At 44.1% G+C, this 16,108-nt stretch overlaps 1 protein-coding gene across 1 annotated transcript in view; it reads right to left on the bottom strand.

Moving 5' to 3' along the window:
• Window positions 1-1,643: 1,643 nt before the first annotated feature.
• ITPKB (inositol-trisphosphate 3-kinase B) overlaps window positions 1,644-16,108 on the bottom strand; it is an 83,549-nt gene continuing 69,084 nt past the window's right edge. The window contains exons 4-8 of the mRNA XM_081000130.1: window positions 15,069-15,282; window positions 11,281-11,485; window positions 9,319-9,420; window positions 5,154-5,225; window positions 1,644-4,009 (exon numbers count right to left, since the gene is read on the bottom strand). Of these exons, the coding sequence (XP_080856256.1) occupies window positions 3,794-4,009; window positions 5,154-5,225; window positions 9,319-9,420; window positions 11,281-11,485; window positions 15,069-15,282 (809 nt within the window). The 3' untranslated portion in view covers window positions 1,644-3,793. The remainder of the gene's footprint in view (window positions 4,010-5,153; window positions 5,226-9,318; window positions 9,421-11,280; window positions 11,486-15,068; window positions 15,283-16,108) is intronic.

The raw sequence follows: 16,108 nt of genomic DNA, 5'->3' as shown, positions 1-16,108 counted from the left end.
TGTGTAGACAAGGCTGCTCACCTGTCTTGTTAACAGGTTCTTAGGCAGTCAGCAATTTCTGGGCTATCAGCTTAGAGAGGTGGGAGAACCCAGACCCTGAGATCATCCTGAGGCCCTTCTTTGTGTGCTTCCTCAGCGTGAGCTTCTGGAGGGTGGCAACACAAGAACGGGCCTTTTCTGCAGTGGCTCCCCATTTGTGCAATGTTCTCCCCAGGGAGGTTTGCCTGGTGCCTTCATTGTACACCTTTTGGCACCAGAGAAAATGTTCCTTTTCAGCCTTTGGCTGATGAGCATCTCATACCCCCTTTAAACTTTTTTGGGGGGCGGATTATTAATTTATTTTTGTTTTTATCATGTATTTAGTGTTTTTACATTGTATTTTTATTTTGTGAACCACCCTGAGACCTGCAGACAAAGGACGGTATACAAATTTAATAAATAAGAATAAGTAAGGCACATAAAGTCGTACCTTCGAAGTTGAATGGAATCTGTTCTGGAAGTCTGGTCGACTTCCAAAATGTTCGGAAACCAAAGCACGGCTTCTGGTTGCCTGCAGGAAGCTCCTGTAGCCAATAGGAAGTCTCATCGGACATTCAGCTTCCAAAAAAATTCACAAACTGGAACACTCACTTCCAGGTTTGCGGCGTTCGGGAGCTGAAACGTTTGAGAACTAAGCTGTTCAAAAACCAAAGTACGACTGTATTTCAGTTGAGAAACCTTGATGAAATGTTGTGTGCAGCATGCAACACAGTTCGAATTACTTCTGAAGAAAGGATTGCACTGGTAAAAGTCATTTCAGATATATCCTAGACAGGGTAAGGCAGAGAAAGAGCATGAAATTGACTCAATTACGTTCAACAGAAACAACATGTCATGTTCCCTCTTAGGGGAATGCATTAGCTTCTGAGGAAGGAACAGTCCACACGTTTCTCTACTTGGTGAGCTGCAACAGGAAAATACAGGGAATACAAAGGGGAGATCAATTGCTCTTTAACAGCCTCTCCCTCCCCAACGTAGCACTGCATCTGAAACTTCTCCAAATAAAGAAAATGTATTATTTAAACATCCCTGAAAATGTTAGGTATTGCACCAGATAATTCCTTGAAAGGCAGGTTAACAAGACAACTTGTTTTCTCAAGATCTTAGCTGTCAGAAACTAGACTGACAATATCCGAGAGCAGGGGTGGGGAACCTCAGGCCTGGGGGTCCAGTGTGGCCCTCCGAGGCTCTGTCATTGGCCCTTGTCACTCCCCACAGGCCGAGGACCTCCCCAGGTCATGCCATTTACTGGAGCTGCTCCTCCACCTCCTTGCCTGTCTGGAATGTGTCCTCAAGCGACAATAATGTGCCTTGCTAAGAGCTACATCCATTGCTATGCCCACTTTTGAATCTGGAAAGCGTCCCCTACATTGTGGAAGGTTGCCCATAAGAGAATGTGGTCCTTGGGGTAAAACAAAGGTTCTCCCCCCCCTGTCTCGAGCGGTTATGGCTTTAACTCGTCTTGCACAGCCAAAACACTAGTCCTGGTTTCTTCGTGAAGCTTCCACCTGCCACATTTTTCAGGATCAGATCTCCTCATGCCAATTTTCCATTTAACTCAGTCTCTTTGGCTCTTAGGACAATGACAGAGAATCACAACAGCAGCCATTTTGTATGCCTTTATTTTGAGTTATTTGACTTACAGGCACTGTGCATAGGTGGAGTTTTATAACTCGGCAAGTTCTTCGTGTCATCGCTAATCTGGGAGAAATATGTGTTGGGAGAACTACCTCACAGCAAGAGTTCCAGTCTCCAGGAGGGCCTTAAGAGACATCTGGAGAAACAATTCACTTCTTTGAAAGCCACAAAGCAAGGAATCTTGTTTTACAAACAGGCTTAAAAAAATAAAAATGTATATATAATAGAAGCAATTTAAAAGCTAAATACAAGTTTAAAAATGGTATAAACTTACACTGCTTCAAGGACTCGCTCCCTGCCCGCCACAGACATGGGAAAAAAATATGTTTTGAAAACTTAGCATTATTATTTAAAAGATTCCATGCATTAAGACTTAGTGTTCTAGGAAACTAAAAAAAGGAATGGCAATAAATAGAACTTTTTAAAAAAACAAACCACTTTTCCATGACATTAATGGAACAGAAAGTAGTCCATAAGGCACTTCCACACAGGCTATTATTAAACAGCAAAGGAAACCTGAAGGGGAAAAGCAGCCAAACAAAGCAACTATTTACAACAGCACTGAAGGTTGACAGATAGGGGCCTAGTGAGATACAAATGAAGGAATCCCCCGAGGAGTTTGCATCCTTGAAAAAGGAGCCAAGGGGCATCATCCCATCCTGCAAAACACACACACTTGTTGCAGCATTAGAACTAACTCGAGATAAGAAACTGCAGCCAGAGCATTGCAAGGGCAAACAGGGTTGCCACATGACTACTGGGAAGAGTGGAAGCAATGGGTTCTGGAAGCATCTGGGATGCATCGTGAACATGGAAAGGTTTAAGGATTTGTTGGTACTGACACCATCCAGGGAAAAAAAACAAATTTGGAAAGTCTGTGACCTCAACTGAACAGTCCCCCTTCTCAAGGTTTCTGAAGCACTCGTGAATTCCTAGAGGGGGGGAAAGCAAACGTACTGTTCTCCCCTCCTGACATCAGTAAATGCTGCCCTTTGAGATGTGAGTACTGGAATGTTTTGCAAGAGCACACCTGAGAAGTTGCTTGCCACTTTAAAAGGGTCTGCAGTGTTAACAAAGAGAAACCTGAACGGCAGGTATAGCCCTTCCCATTGCAAGCCAGCCCTTCATCTGACGGGCTACTAGGTTGCTCCAAGACAACTAAAGTCTTGGCAAAAGCAGGAAAACTGTGGACTCCCATCAGCCCCCAGCCAGCACAGCCAATGCTTGGGGATGATGGGGATCGCAGTTCAGGAACCCCTGGCGGGGGTTAGAGCCCCTGGCTTAGAGCAAGGGATCGGAACTTTTCTCGCCAGCACTCCAAACCCAACCCCAGCAGACAAGTGGATGCACTATCAAATGTAACCCTCAGGAGCAGACAGAGCTTTGCTATTCATTCAACTAACTACTCGGCGATTGCGCAGCTGCCGTATGCTGGCAAGAAATTGCTCAAATATATTGAAAAGTAAGACTTGATATTAAGTTATTCCAACAAGCTCCTGTATGCAGATTAACTACACCAAGGTTAGTACATGTTAAAAGGCCGCTGTTCAAGAATACCAGTTATATTTCTCCAAGGACGTTCTCATTAAGTTCTTGATTCCAAAGACTCCGAAGCTTCTCAGGAGGAAAGAGCACCTATAATCCCAGCAAACTGCCTTTAAAATCAGCGGCCCAAGTAATGTACTAACTTTGGGCACAAGAGGGCAGCAGATAATTACAACTCAGTCTCTCCTTTGCTCTACAGCTTTTAGCTACCGGTAGATGGAATTTAAGCAAGACTAGGGCACTGTCTTAATTCAACGGAGGTGTATGAGAACTGTACAAACCCTTACTGGTTAAACACAGATTGCATAAGAACTACTGAAGGGGGAATTTACGCTATCCTTAACTGCTGAAGACTAAAAAGTCAATATTGGTATGCACTTCCATCGTCCCAAGCTTGGCTTCAGGTCCAGCATTTGTTCTGGCATATATATAACTGCATATTTACACCTTAAATAAAAAGAGCTTCTAATTTTTAGAACTGGGAAGGAGAGGGTGGGCAGAAAGTGTCTTGTAGTGCAGTTCAGAAAGTCAGTTTGAGGGGCTGGCTTCTGAGTAGTGGCAGAGCTGGACTCTAATGCAGGTCTTCACTCTGAGACAACTCCGTTAGGATCTCGATGAGGTTCTCCAGCCCCCAAAGGTAGCCGTCCTCCCGATTCCCTTCTATCCAGGGCACGTTGTGCTGGAGGACCTCTCCCTCTGGCAGTGGGGTGGTTTTCCCAAAGTCAATCATCCAGACTTTGGCCTGTTCTTTCTTGTCGTGGATGAAGAGGAGGGAACTCCCGATTACCTGCGACAGGAAAAAATAAAAAGGGGATTATCACACAGGATGCGAAGGCACGCGGTCAGCATTCGCCCAATACTAATTGCTCCCTTCCTTAACCACTTTCTGAACTCCCTGCCTGTCTGACAGCAAAACTGGCCGGTGAAAGACCTCCCTTCTTTGTCAACTCGCTGAGAGGGGAGGTGTTACACAGAGCTTTGGCGCTGGTCCCTCTCCAGTCCTTATGTGGTTTGCTTCCGAGGCGGCAATGGGGTGCTTGAGGCAGCGCCACCTCTTCTGTTTCTGCCACCTGAGGCAGCTGCCTCCCCTTGCTTCATGGCTGGGCCGGCTTTGGTCTAAAGGCAGAACTTGGCATTCTATGGTGTTGGGCCTGCTGTGTTCATAGCACTCTTGGGTTATATGAAAACAAGGCTGCTAGCTCTCAAGGTCATGGGGAAGTTGAAACATGCAACATGAGAGGAGTAGAAACTCTCTTTGCCAATTAAAAAAAAGCAGTTGTTGAATATCCACTTTCCCAAGTCGCAAACCCAGTTAAAAATTCAATTCCAAGCAGCAGTTTTAGGAGAGTTAAGATAAGTTCTGCCACCCGCTGCCAGCCTAAAACTGAAAGGCCTGAATCTCCAGGGACAGGAAGCTCCCCAAATGCACTGGGGGCGAAATCCCCTCTCTTTCTGTCCTTAGTCAAGGAGGCAACCTGGTCACTCACATTTATTCAGACTTTCAGGGCCAAATGAGAACGGGACTTTTCATCACATAAATGGCCGGGGGGGGGGGGGCAAACCAGATTGGGAATATAATGTGGGTGGGTGTGAGAGAGGGGATTTCCTCCCTTCAACCCCAGCCCTGATCAAAATCGGGGGCCCTGCACTTGATATTCACACTGGGAGCATTCTACATAGTGTGAATACCAGGGGGTTGGGTAGGAGTGGTTCTGATCAGGGCTGCAGTATGGTCCCCCTGCCTTATGGTCCCCATGTAATTTGTCCCCACCCCATGCCAGCTATTTATTGAACATCAAATAGTGATGCAATTCCAAAGCTTGTGGAAGGATTCTAGTCTGCTAACTTGTTTAGGTAAACCGAACTTTGCTTTGACAAGAATTCTAACCTTTTTTAAAAAAGAGATCATAGAAAGGCGGTTTAGTTTTTACCTCGTGGCCCCTGAAGAATGGTGACAATTCCAAGGTATCGCGGATTCCCTTCAACCGGTTAAGGTAGCCGTTCTGTAGTGGCAAGAACAGAACATTTTTAAGAGCTTTGAATATACTTCTGAAGCACCCAGTCTCTGAGCACTGACCTTGCTTAGCAAGAGGCTGCACATTCCTCACATAGTTTGAACGGAAGGAGTTGCAATTTGTTTTGCACACACACACACACACACACACACACCCTCTGCCTGTAAGCCAAATAACCGCTCCTGTATCAGGACTGCAAGCTGGGTGAGCTGCACTTCCAAGCAGCCAGCACAGACTTCCCAGCGCTTTGCACCGCTGCCAGCTATTGAGAGAACCCTGTTCCTTTGCCCCTCTCAGTAACTGGCTGAATAAGAGCAGCTGGGGCCCAGAAATGGAAACAAGAAGAATTACCGACAAAAGAAGAATGGCAGATGAAATTAATGGACTATGCAGAATTAGATAAAATGACAGGAAGGTTTCGAAACCTGCGGGACCAGAGATTCTCAGAGGACTGTAATAAATATGTGAATTATTTGAAAAGCAATTGTAAGCAACAGATTACGCTAGTAGGATTACAAGAAGTTTTGTAAGGAGGAATATGTGAAATATTGCAAGGCAGGTTATGAAGAGAGTTATTAGTTAAGATAATTAAAAGTAATAGTGAGATTAAGAAATGTAAATTAAGTGAAAAAGATTGGAAAATTTTCAGATGTGATTGATGTCAAAATGTATAAGATATGAAATTGTGTTAAATGAATGTTGAAAATTATTGTCAGGGAACTGCCATCGGAGCTAGAGGCAGAGGGAAGGCTCCAGAGGGATGCCGGAGAGGGTCCCAGTAGGGAGAGAGGCAGCCCGTCCGCTGGGGAAGGAAATCAGCGTAACACCAGTGGAGAAGGGGGGCAGATGGGGGAATCGGAGAGGAGGCTCCAAGACTCCTTGCCGGAGACCAGCGGAGAGAGTACGGGTCCTCCGCTGCCCACACCCTCCCTGCGCAGAAGGCTTCCGCGCAGAAGGCTTCCGCGCAGGGAGACTAGGCGGAGACTAGGCGTCAAAGAACTTTTGTGCTGGAAGAAGTTCAAGAAATGCCCACTGACGGATTCTGCCAGCGACTGAGACAGCCACGAAGCTAGAGGCTGTCCGGTCAGAAAGGGTTCAACCAGGTAACCTAGCCAGGAGTGGCGGCAACTTATGCACGAGCAACCCCTAAACCCATTACAATTATGTTAAAATTTTATATGAGCAACTGGGTGGGGAGGTGAAAAGTTTTCAAGGCAGTAGCAGTAAAAAAAGAAAAAAGTAAAGTAAAACACAAGCAGGGTCCAGAGCCAGCAAAATGCCACGCTATCATGCACTACAGCACTGGTGTTCAGCTACTGATCTGAGATGGGCCACAACAGCAGCACTGCCACCTTACCAACATATGCTTAAATATTAAGAGAGTCTCCAAACGCTTGTTTTGCGTTGAAGGTGGGTCCTGGGTCTGCAGACAGTGGAATACTACTGTGCTTCAGCATATACAAGTGCACCCTCTTTTGGAAGTGGCTGAGGCTACAAGGCAGGATTAAAGAGGCAAGCAGGAGGGCAGGCAGACCCATGCACTACCCTGCACCTTCCCACAAATGTGGCAATCTCTCCTGCCTGCGTTACAGGTTAGTCACCCACGACTGAAGACCAGGGGGCTCTCCAGATGTTAATTTTCTCTGACCACTGGCCACGCTGGCTTGGGCCAATGGGAGTAACTAGCTGGTGTGTCACAGGTTCCCCCAACCACGACATACGGAGTCACGGTCACGAGAACCATTTCACTTTTAATTTTTTTTCAGACCTCTCCGGACTGAAAGCAAAATGATTCACATAGCAGAACGGCTCGGCAGTGAGAAACGTACCAGCTTTGTTCACTGGCTCCAGAAGAAGCCCCCATTAACTACCATCCATTGTAAGCTATCTCTGCAAACCTGCAATGGGTAAAGAGCCAGGTTCAGAGATGCTCGTCTGAGACTATACGTGGTGGGATCTAAAATTGAGCTCACTTGCCCAATTGGGTGGTTTGCAGAGGAAATGCAAAAATGCATTCATTCCCATCTAACAGGAGGTTGGGGGAGAGAGGTGGAGCTGTTAGTCACCTGCATATTGAAGGCACTTAGTTTTCATACAACTTTTCCCACTGGTTTCATGTAGCTGTTAAAATCAGGACAAGATGAGACACTCCAAAGGCTAATCAAAATTCCTCTAGCTCCACTTTCTCAGTCTTGCACTTCAGAAAGGACTGGCACCACCATTATCCTGGACTTTCCAGGTCCGTTCCTGGCACAACAACCCAGATGGACATGATACTCAACAATACTGAAATCTACTGACGAGGTCAAGGGAAGCCAACAGGGTTGCAGTACCTCCCGCTACTTCCTGGCGTCAGGTCACCCACCAGGGCGACATGGTGCAAAATATTTAGAGCTATTTCACCAAGCAACAGGGTTGGATGTGTGTGTAGGATCAACTCTTTAGGAGAGTTGATGGGATTCCCAGCCCTTGGCTTCCAGGAAATAAAAAGGTGGGGAGCTTCAGCGCAGTTTCCAGGTAAACAAAACCCTACAGTTTACTTGGAAGGGTTGCCATTTGCCTCAAATCACAAGATGCACCCTCCCTCAGCAACAGCATTGTTCCAGGATTCAGTAATGGGGCAGGGTTGCTCACTGCAAGCTAAAAGACCTTCTCCTGCATGTATTTGTGATCTTTTCAGTTTGCAGAGGGTACTTGCATTTCATTTGTAACTAGAAATTTATGAGCAATGCCATGTGGCCTAAAATTATGTGAGATGGATACACCTATCAATCTTTCCTCGTCCCCTGACAGGCTTCTCTAATCAGTTCGCTTGCCCCTTCAAGCTCCAGCCACCACCATGGAGGAAGATTTGTCAAATGTTACAGCAGGTGCACACCTCAGCTGTCAACATTTCCCTCCCCCCCCTTATTCCGAATAGGATTCCTCGCAAGAAAAGGGAAAAGTTGACAGCTATGCCTCTGGACCAAAAAGCAGTAGGCAGATCAAGGGAGAGCAGCAAAATTGTAGTTTCCTTGTCCCCCATAGTGAAATAGAAGAGGTTTTGTAAACATGTTTGAACATTGGAGCTCTCTCCATTATGCCTTGAAGGAAAGATGCCTTCAGCTGTCAGGAAGGCCACTAAGAATGGGTCACTACCAGGGCCGGATTTAGATTTGATGAGGCCCTAAGCTACTGAAGGTAACCGGGCCCTTTATATGTCCAACTGTCCTTTGTCAACAACAAATTCTTGCTGTTTTTTGTGTTGAATATATGCTATATGGTAATTTATGGACCTAATAGGTATCTAAAGCCATTTGCACATAACAAAATATGTATTTTATCAAAATATTTGTTAACTCAAACACAATTAAGAAGAAGTGTATTAATAGCGAAATACAATTAAGAAGCAGCATATTAATAGTGAAATAATTGCACAACACAAAACACTGTTGCTGTATGTACATTGTATTTGATTTGTTTTTTATCTTATATTTTGGAAATGTACATCCAGGGTTTTTTTCCTTTAATTTTTTTTGGGGGGCCGCAAGAGAGTGGGGCCCTAAGCTATAGTTTGTTTAGCTGATACAAAAATCCGGCAATGGTCACTACCACACTCACAAACCCACTTGTGCTGCCAACCAGGCACCATAAACTTCCAACTTTCTGTTTAAACTTTGTGTGTATGTGAGAGTGCAAGAAAGACAGACAGACAGACAGACAGACAGAGAGAGAGAAGGACAACAGTTCTTGCTTGTTTCCCCTGACATGACCCAGAGCCAGTCCAGGACTCTTTCCTTCATCAAAGTGCTTAGCAAAGAAGATGACACTGTCAAGGGTGTAGGCCTGATAGGTGGGCCTCCTAAAAAAAAACCTTTCTACTTTCCTAGAATTCAAGGAATCCCATTTTCAGTGTTCCATTACAGACAGGATTTGGACCAGCTTAACCAGGAATCTGAACTAGTTAAGATATTGCGCATCTTCTGGATGCATAACATAAACTGCCGAGGAAAGAGAGCAGGTTTCACATTAGCATGTAACTGTGGATATTAAAGAAACCTAGGGTACTAAACTAATAAGGAAACCAGCTGCAGCGACTCACCAGAACGTTACGATTTCCTTTCGTAAATTCTCTGAAGGCCTCCATGACTTGTTCCTTTGTCCTGGTCTTCTTGAAATCCCTGTTCACGGTGCCATCTTCCTTCTGCAAAAAGCAATGATGAAATCCAAGGCTATTACTCAGAAGAATGCATTTGTGTCAACAGACAGCTTTGCCGTTCATTAAACAGGATGCGGAATAACCTACAACAGGGCAAAGGTACAAGTTGGCCATCGTTTAAATAACAGCCATGGGGTGGGGGCTGAATGACTTGCAGACTGTCCAGAGAAGACTTGAGAATGGTTTTATTTGGGGGGGTTGGGGGTATTTGCAGCTTTTGAACACAATACAATATTCTTTCTTCAGCCGTGGAAATTACAGGAAGGGATCTGCATTGCCAAGTCCAGCCCTTTGTCCCACATGCCAACATGTGAAATGGTTTGCAAGTATAAAGCTCTGTGTTACACAGAGGCAGATGATCAATTCGTCTCAGGCATGAACCTTTCCCAGCACTACTAACCAAACTCCTTGAAATCCACAGGGTTTGCAAACACCTCTAATCATATAAATTAGCCCACATCTTTTAGTATTCTGCAATGAGGAGACTACGGTAATTCAAAGCAGAATGGACTACCTTGGAAGGTTTCTAAACAGAGGTTGGAATCTTTAGCTGTAATTCCTGCATTGCAGAGGTTTGGACTAGTATCCTTTGGGGACCTTTCCCAACCCTACAATTCTATAAGCCAGCACAATTCAAGTACTAATTTGAGCAAGTCCATGTGGTTTGTTTAGATTCAGATGGAATGAAGACACAGCACCCTTTTGCACCCATGGTTCTCATTTCAGCACCTGTTCAGCACCTGACTTCCATGAATGCACACTGTAGTGCCAGGGGACAATTTAACATTCTCTTTTTTAAAAAACACACCAACTTGTGCAGTGTGGAATCAAACAGCTATTTACTGCTTTGTGGCTGCTTTAAGACTTCCTGTCTGGCAGCCTAGCTGTGTTGAGAGCTGGTATCTGAAGCCTCCAGCCACGGACTCAGCTGAAAGTCGCAAAAGGGTGCTATGTTTTCATTCCAATTCATTTCTCCTGCTTCCCCAGATATCCAAGCAGCTGTGAGAGTGTGGTAATGTCTGCGGCCTCCAGCCATGTGGTGAGCCATGCATCACCAAGCTCCCATAACTGCTCGGATATCCGGGGAATGCTGTAGGGCTAGAGGCTACAGGAAAACCGACCCTCAAAACAGAACTGGCGGCTTGCATCCAAACAGAACTTTTAAAGGTTTTGTTTTTGTTTGTTTTTTTAAGGCTGGCACACAATCTTCTGCTTCTTCTGTTCACAAGTTTGCTCACTTCCATCGGCAAAGCAACCTGCCTAAAGAATAACTTTGCAACCTTACATAAACCAACGTGGCAAAGCTCCATGCATGCATAATGTTTATATATTGGCTGATAGCAATTAAAATCCCAGGGATGGCAGGCAGCAAGAACTACAGCAGGTGCCTTCTATCTTTGTTCACCTATCTGTATCTACTTATGTTGTTTATACAGAGGGAGGACAAAGGGTTATGCCTCAATAAAGGGATTACAGGATTTTCATTTTTTAAAATTTTTAATTTATACACCACTTTATATATTTAAAGTATATCTCTATTCTGTGTACAAAAACCTGACTCACAGCTCTTTCTTCTACAAGAGACCTCCCATGCACTCTCTACAACACACATTCAAAGACTGCCATTTCAGCTTGACAGTGAAATATCTCGTTTGACCTTGGTGGAACTAGAGCTTCATTACAATGCACTCTGCAAAATTGCTTAAACATCTAGTTTAGCTGCTGGTTCAGTTGCAGCATATCGAGAATTCTATTGACAAAGGCAGAACTCCCGGCAAGCACCTTTCTCAGGAAATATTCCACCTATTATCTCTGTTATGCACCAAATAGATTCGAAACCCTCACCTTGATTCCTTCAATCCTGAATCCGAGAGTCGCTGTAGAACTTATTGTTTCCCTCCACTGCATGTATCGGGGCTTGGTTACGGCACGCTGGGCGTTCTCCTCCTCAGTCGGAGCCTCCGGATCGACTTCAATCATCTTTTGATACATGTCCTTCCGTAGGCTTGGCTTCTTCCTGGCCTTTGTTAGTTCTTCCTCCAAGTAGGTTCTGCAGAGAGGACACTAAGTGTGACGCTCACCATCTTCGGAAACTTATCTATCACAGCCAACTATGGGGGGCAAGTTTTTTGCCTCCCTCATATTTTGATCCTCTAGGATTTCCAGAAACCAGAAAGTGAGGTCAGAAACCTTCCATGTACTGCTAGTTAATCTCCCACCAAGACACAGTGGTAGAAACTTGCAACTAACCAGGGCAAAACACCCTAAAAAGAGCAATATCTGGAATGGAAATACTGGTACATGTGTCGATTTGAGCTAAGAATTTAAGAGCAGTCTCTGCCCTGGATCAGGCCAAAGGCTGATCTAGTGCACTGCTCAAACACTTTATATTCTGGAAACCAAACACTTGTATTTAACAAGATTTATGGAAGGTGCCCATGAATAAAGATCAAAGCCCTCTCTTTCAAACAACATGTGGTAAGGCAACCATAACCATGAAAGGATAAAATAATTGCACGAGAAGGCCATAAATTATACAGGTGGGTAGTTCTCATGAGCAGTTTGAAATTCAGCATCCTTTCCAGATATAAGGGACACCTGGAATTGTGAACCACTCAGAGGGCATTAATTTGGCAGTATTATTATTGATCACCATCACCCATTAGGATGATGATGAAATTAATGAGTGAGCCACTCTGTACATCCATTGCCTTTGTTAATCCCATTTGTGATGGGGGACAAGGATTCAGAAAATACACTTTTCCTAAGCATGTCTTCCCCATCTGCCCACTAGAGGTCTCTGCTTTCTATTAGTAACAGCTGCTTGAAATGGCACTGGCTGGGGCACTCCTGGGTCAGCAAAATATATGCCAGTCACCCTGCAGCGCTTCCTCAAGTTACTTTTTTGCTGCCCCAAACAAGCCTAAATGTTAAGTTCCTGGCTCCAATAACGTCTGCTGACTTAGTAGAGATAAGGCTGACTACAGATTTGTAGTCAGTAAATTTGGGAGCCAAACACATATCCAGACTTTAATGCAAATCTGCTCCCAGCCATAAAAGTTACTAAGCACTTTGCAGCAGGTTTTGCCGAACGGTTGCCTGTAGGCCTTCCGAACAAGAGGAGTATCAGATATAAAACCATATTCCAAATGTTTCATACAAGCCAGAGAGGCCAGTGTGGTGGGCAGGGCTGGATTAAGACCCTAAGCACACAAGTTTTTTGGTGCCTCCATGTATATATCTAATTTAAAATATAAACAACAATAAACCATAAAATAAAATTGCATTTTTTAAAATGAAACAAAACCTGCAATAAGATAGAAAATAATGTGGTGGGGTTTTTTTGTATACTTCCACCTTATATTTGAAAAAAAAACTCTCCTCCTTTTTCTAACTGCAAAGTCTTTGATCAGTTCCTCAAAACGAATCTTACATAACGCATCTGCTTCTATACTTAGTAGAGATAAGGCATCCAAACCTGTCTTGTTGCATAGTTGTTCTGTTGGGTTTTTTAATATCTGAGAAAACTGAGAAAATGAACACTCTGCCGAGCAATTTGTGACCATTAATGTTAAAAACCCAGCAACCGATATTTGAAATAAAATTCCAAAGCTGACTCAGTTCTTCTCAGCATTCCATATGCCACACAACAGAGATCCAGTACAATATATAACGAGAGGCTATATTCCTCTGAATACTAGCCAAAGTTATCACCAACAGGTGTAATCTCCAGTTCCAGATCACCCCCTCTTCCCTCCACAATATACCAAGTCACTGAAATTTTGCATAAACTGAAGTAGACCTTAGTCTGTGAAATCTTATGTCATGGATTGGATAGGGAGCCTCTCAATCTAATCCTGGGGACTCTCCTAGGGCCTCCCCGTCTCCAGGTCACACCCCTCATTGACTCGATGCTCTCAACTGCTAGACTCTGTCCTTGACCAGTAATACTGCCTCATATCTGTCTGAATGGAGAATTGTGTGCATGTGAAAGCAGCTCTGTATAGGGAAGTTTTTAATGTTTGATGTTTTATTATGTTTTTATATTTGTTAGAAGCCGTCCAAAGTGGCTGGGACCACCCAGACAGATGGGTGGTGTATTATTATTATTATTATTATTATTATTATTATTATTATTGACTCTGGCATCACCCATTTCCTGCCATAGTAATCTTGTCCAACTCTTTGCTGCTGTTTGTATATTGAAAAGGTATCCTTTAAATGAAGCATTTTGGCTCCAGTTTGAATTAGTTGGCCAAGGGTTCTCAGAAAGAATTCAAGTTTCGGTACAGTTGCCACCAGTTTTGAAGTATTCTTGTATAGCGGGCCTACAAGTTGCTTCTAGGTCAAACAAACTGCAAGGCAAAAATCTTCCGCTATCTCCGTGAACAAGGATGTACTTTTGGGAGGGGGAAAGTACTCGTTAACCCAACTTAGAATGTTTTTCCATTTGTTCATGCAGTTAATTTGAACTTTGCTTTCCCTCAGCGCAAACAGATTCCAAGCCAAACAGAGCAAACAGCATTTTTCCTCACAACGAGTAAACTCACGATGACACTGGACAGTGAATTTCTTTATCCTGGAAAGGGGGCTGGGAAGAGGGTGGCTCAGTATCTAAACTGCCACTTCAGCTAAAGTTTCTCCAGATATGCGGCTCACTGAAGACGTTTTCTTCACAGGTAAACATCAAGACTTTCATTTTAATCTCCCACACTTAAATTAATTTTAATAATAATAATAATAATAATCAGGAGACCCCTTTTGCATTTTGTCAAGGTCATGTTCAGGAGGAATTTGAGACTGAATGGCAGAATTATACATTTTAGCTTATGAAAATAACCTGACAGACACGATATAGCCCAGCTTATCAGGAATTCCCACAGCCAACCTGGTTTAAATAACCTTGGGTGAGGACTGCACAGCATTCACCCTCTGCTCCCAATTTACAGCTTACCCACATAACACTATTCAACTGAAAAGTACGGTCTTCTAAGGACATCTTTATTACTTATACTCACTTCTGAGCCAAAAGGCCTATAAGACAGAGCAAGCTCTGCCATTAGGAAAAGTTATTTCATTTATTACCTTTGTATTTTTACTGAGAACTAGCGGGAGAGGTACTTGTGGGATTTTCTGCCTCAAATGCCAAAACAATATTGCGATATCATGCATTTTGACTTGGCGTGGAGACAGGGTGCTCTAAGCTGGTCTGCCTCAGGCGGCAAAATGCATTGGAACAGTCCTGCCTATATCGGTGCTAAGCTTGGCTTAGTGGTCAGATCTGTACCATTTTTTAGGAAACATATGAAGTACGTGGGGTTGGTTTCAAAGTGATACAGCAATTTAAAACCAGCCTTTCTTGCTACCTTAAATCCATCCATCCAAATGGCTGGAAAAAGGCTTCACCCTTAGAACCTAGCTACGTATTATGGAGATGTGTGGCTGCTGCCATCTTCCAAGTAAATGCAGTAACAGAAATGTGTGGCATGATGACCTCATGCTCAGCATTTTCCTGCCTCCCGTTGGGGAGCAGAAAGGCATTAGGCACTGTAAGATGAAATCATGCTTCTGTTGTTACTGGATGAAGCTGGGGAAGAGGCAGGTTGTGCCTTTAGCTACCAAGGAAAACTGACCTGACTCCCATCTTGCAATCCATGACACAGGGAGAGTCAAAGTCAGCCAGGAGATCTTCCATCTGATTGTAACGCTCCCCATCCTTCACTATGTCCCCATGGTAGGCAGGAACATACGGCTTAAGGACATCATTCATCAAGCGGTCCAAGCAGCGCTGTTCAGACTCGCAGTGCTTCTTCAGTATCCTCCCATTAGCTGCAGCTTTGAAGCTACCTGAGAGACAGAACAAAAAGCAAAGGATAACATTGAGTTTTCCACTGGGTACAGAAAAGGTTTCACACAGAAAAGGTTTCACTTGTTCCCTGCCTCTAACAAAATGGTTAAGTGCAGTGGCGTCAAATAGTATTTCCAGGCACAACGCAGTCATGTTTACTTCAAAAAAGATCCTAGTTAGCAACTCCAGATCATTCAGGGGCACATGCATGTGCACATGTTCAAAAGGGTGTGGTGCTAGAAGATGCTCAGATATGCAAGGGAGTGCTAATACATAATGGAAAACTTTAAGGTTATCTTTAGTGTACCCTTAAACATCAGGCTGAAAGGCTAGGCAACTGGAAAGCCTGGGAAACAGCAAGGAAGTCTGGTTCCTAGGTTAAAACTCTAGGTGAATTTCTCCATTCTAAGGCCAACTCATCAGTGGAATAAGCCTCCTTGAGGGTTTTCAAGGCAAGGTTGACAACCATCTGCCAGGGATATATTGTCAGGCTGTTCTAAATAAGAGAAGAGTGTTGGCCTGGACTGGATCCCAACAGATTTCAAACACTGTTCGTTTCGGAGCAAAGACTTGTTCTGGCGAGGACATCAGAGCATTTTGATGGCAGAAGTTATGTGTCCTTTTTCTGTGGCTCAGACATTAACATTCATCCTTGGGCCATCTATTACAGGTGCCATAGATTTCCCGAGGTTTGTACACACCCTAGCATTTGGCTCAAGCCACCCCCATAGAGACGACCTAGTACAAGCACTTATGTTTCAATTTCCAGAAACAATTTGCATTAAGGTAGCTAATTATCTTAAATCCACCAAGAGACTTCCGAAA

The sequence above is a fragment of the Podarcis pityusensis genome, assembly GCF_964106645.2.
Source record: "Podarcis pityusensis genome assembly, chromosome: 3".
Classification (NCBI taxonomy): Eukaryota; Metazoa; Chordata; class Lepidosauria; order Squamata; family Lacertidae; genus Podarcis; species Podarcis pityusensis.
The sequence above is the reverse complement of the archived record's forward strand: the minus strand, read 5'-3'. Positions and strand labels throughout refer to the sequence as shown.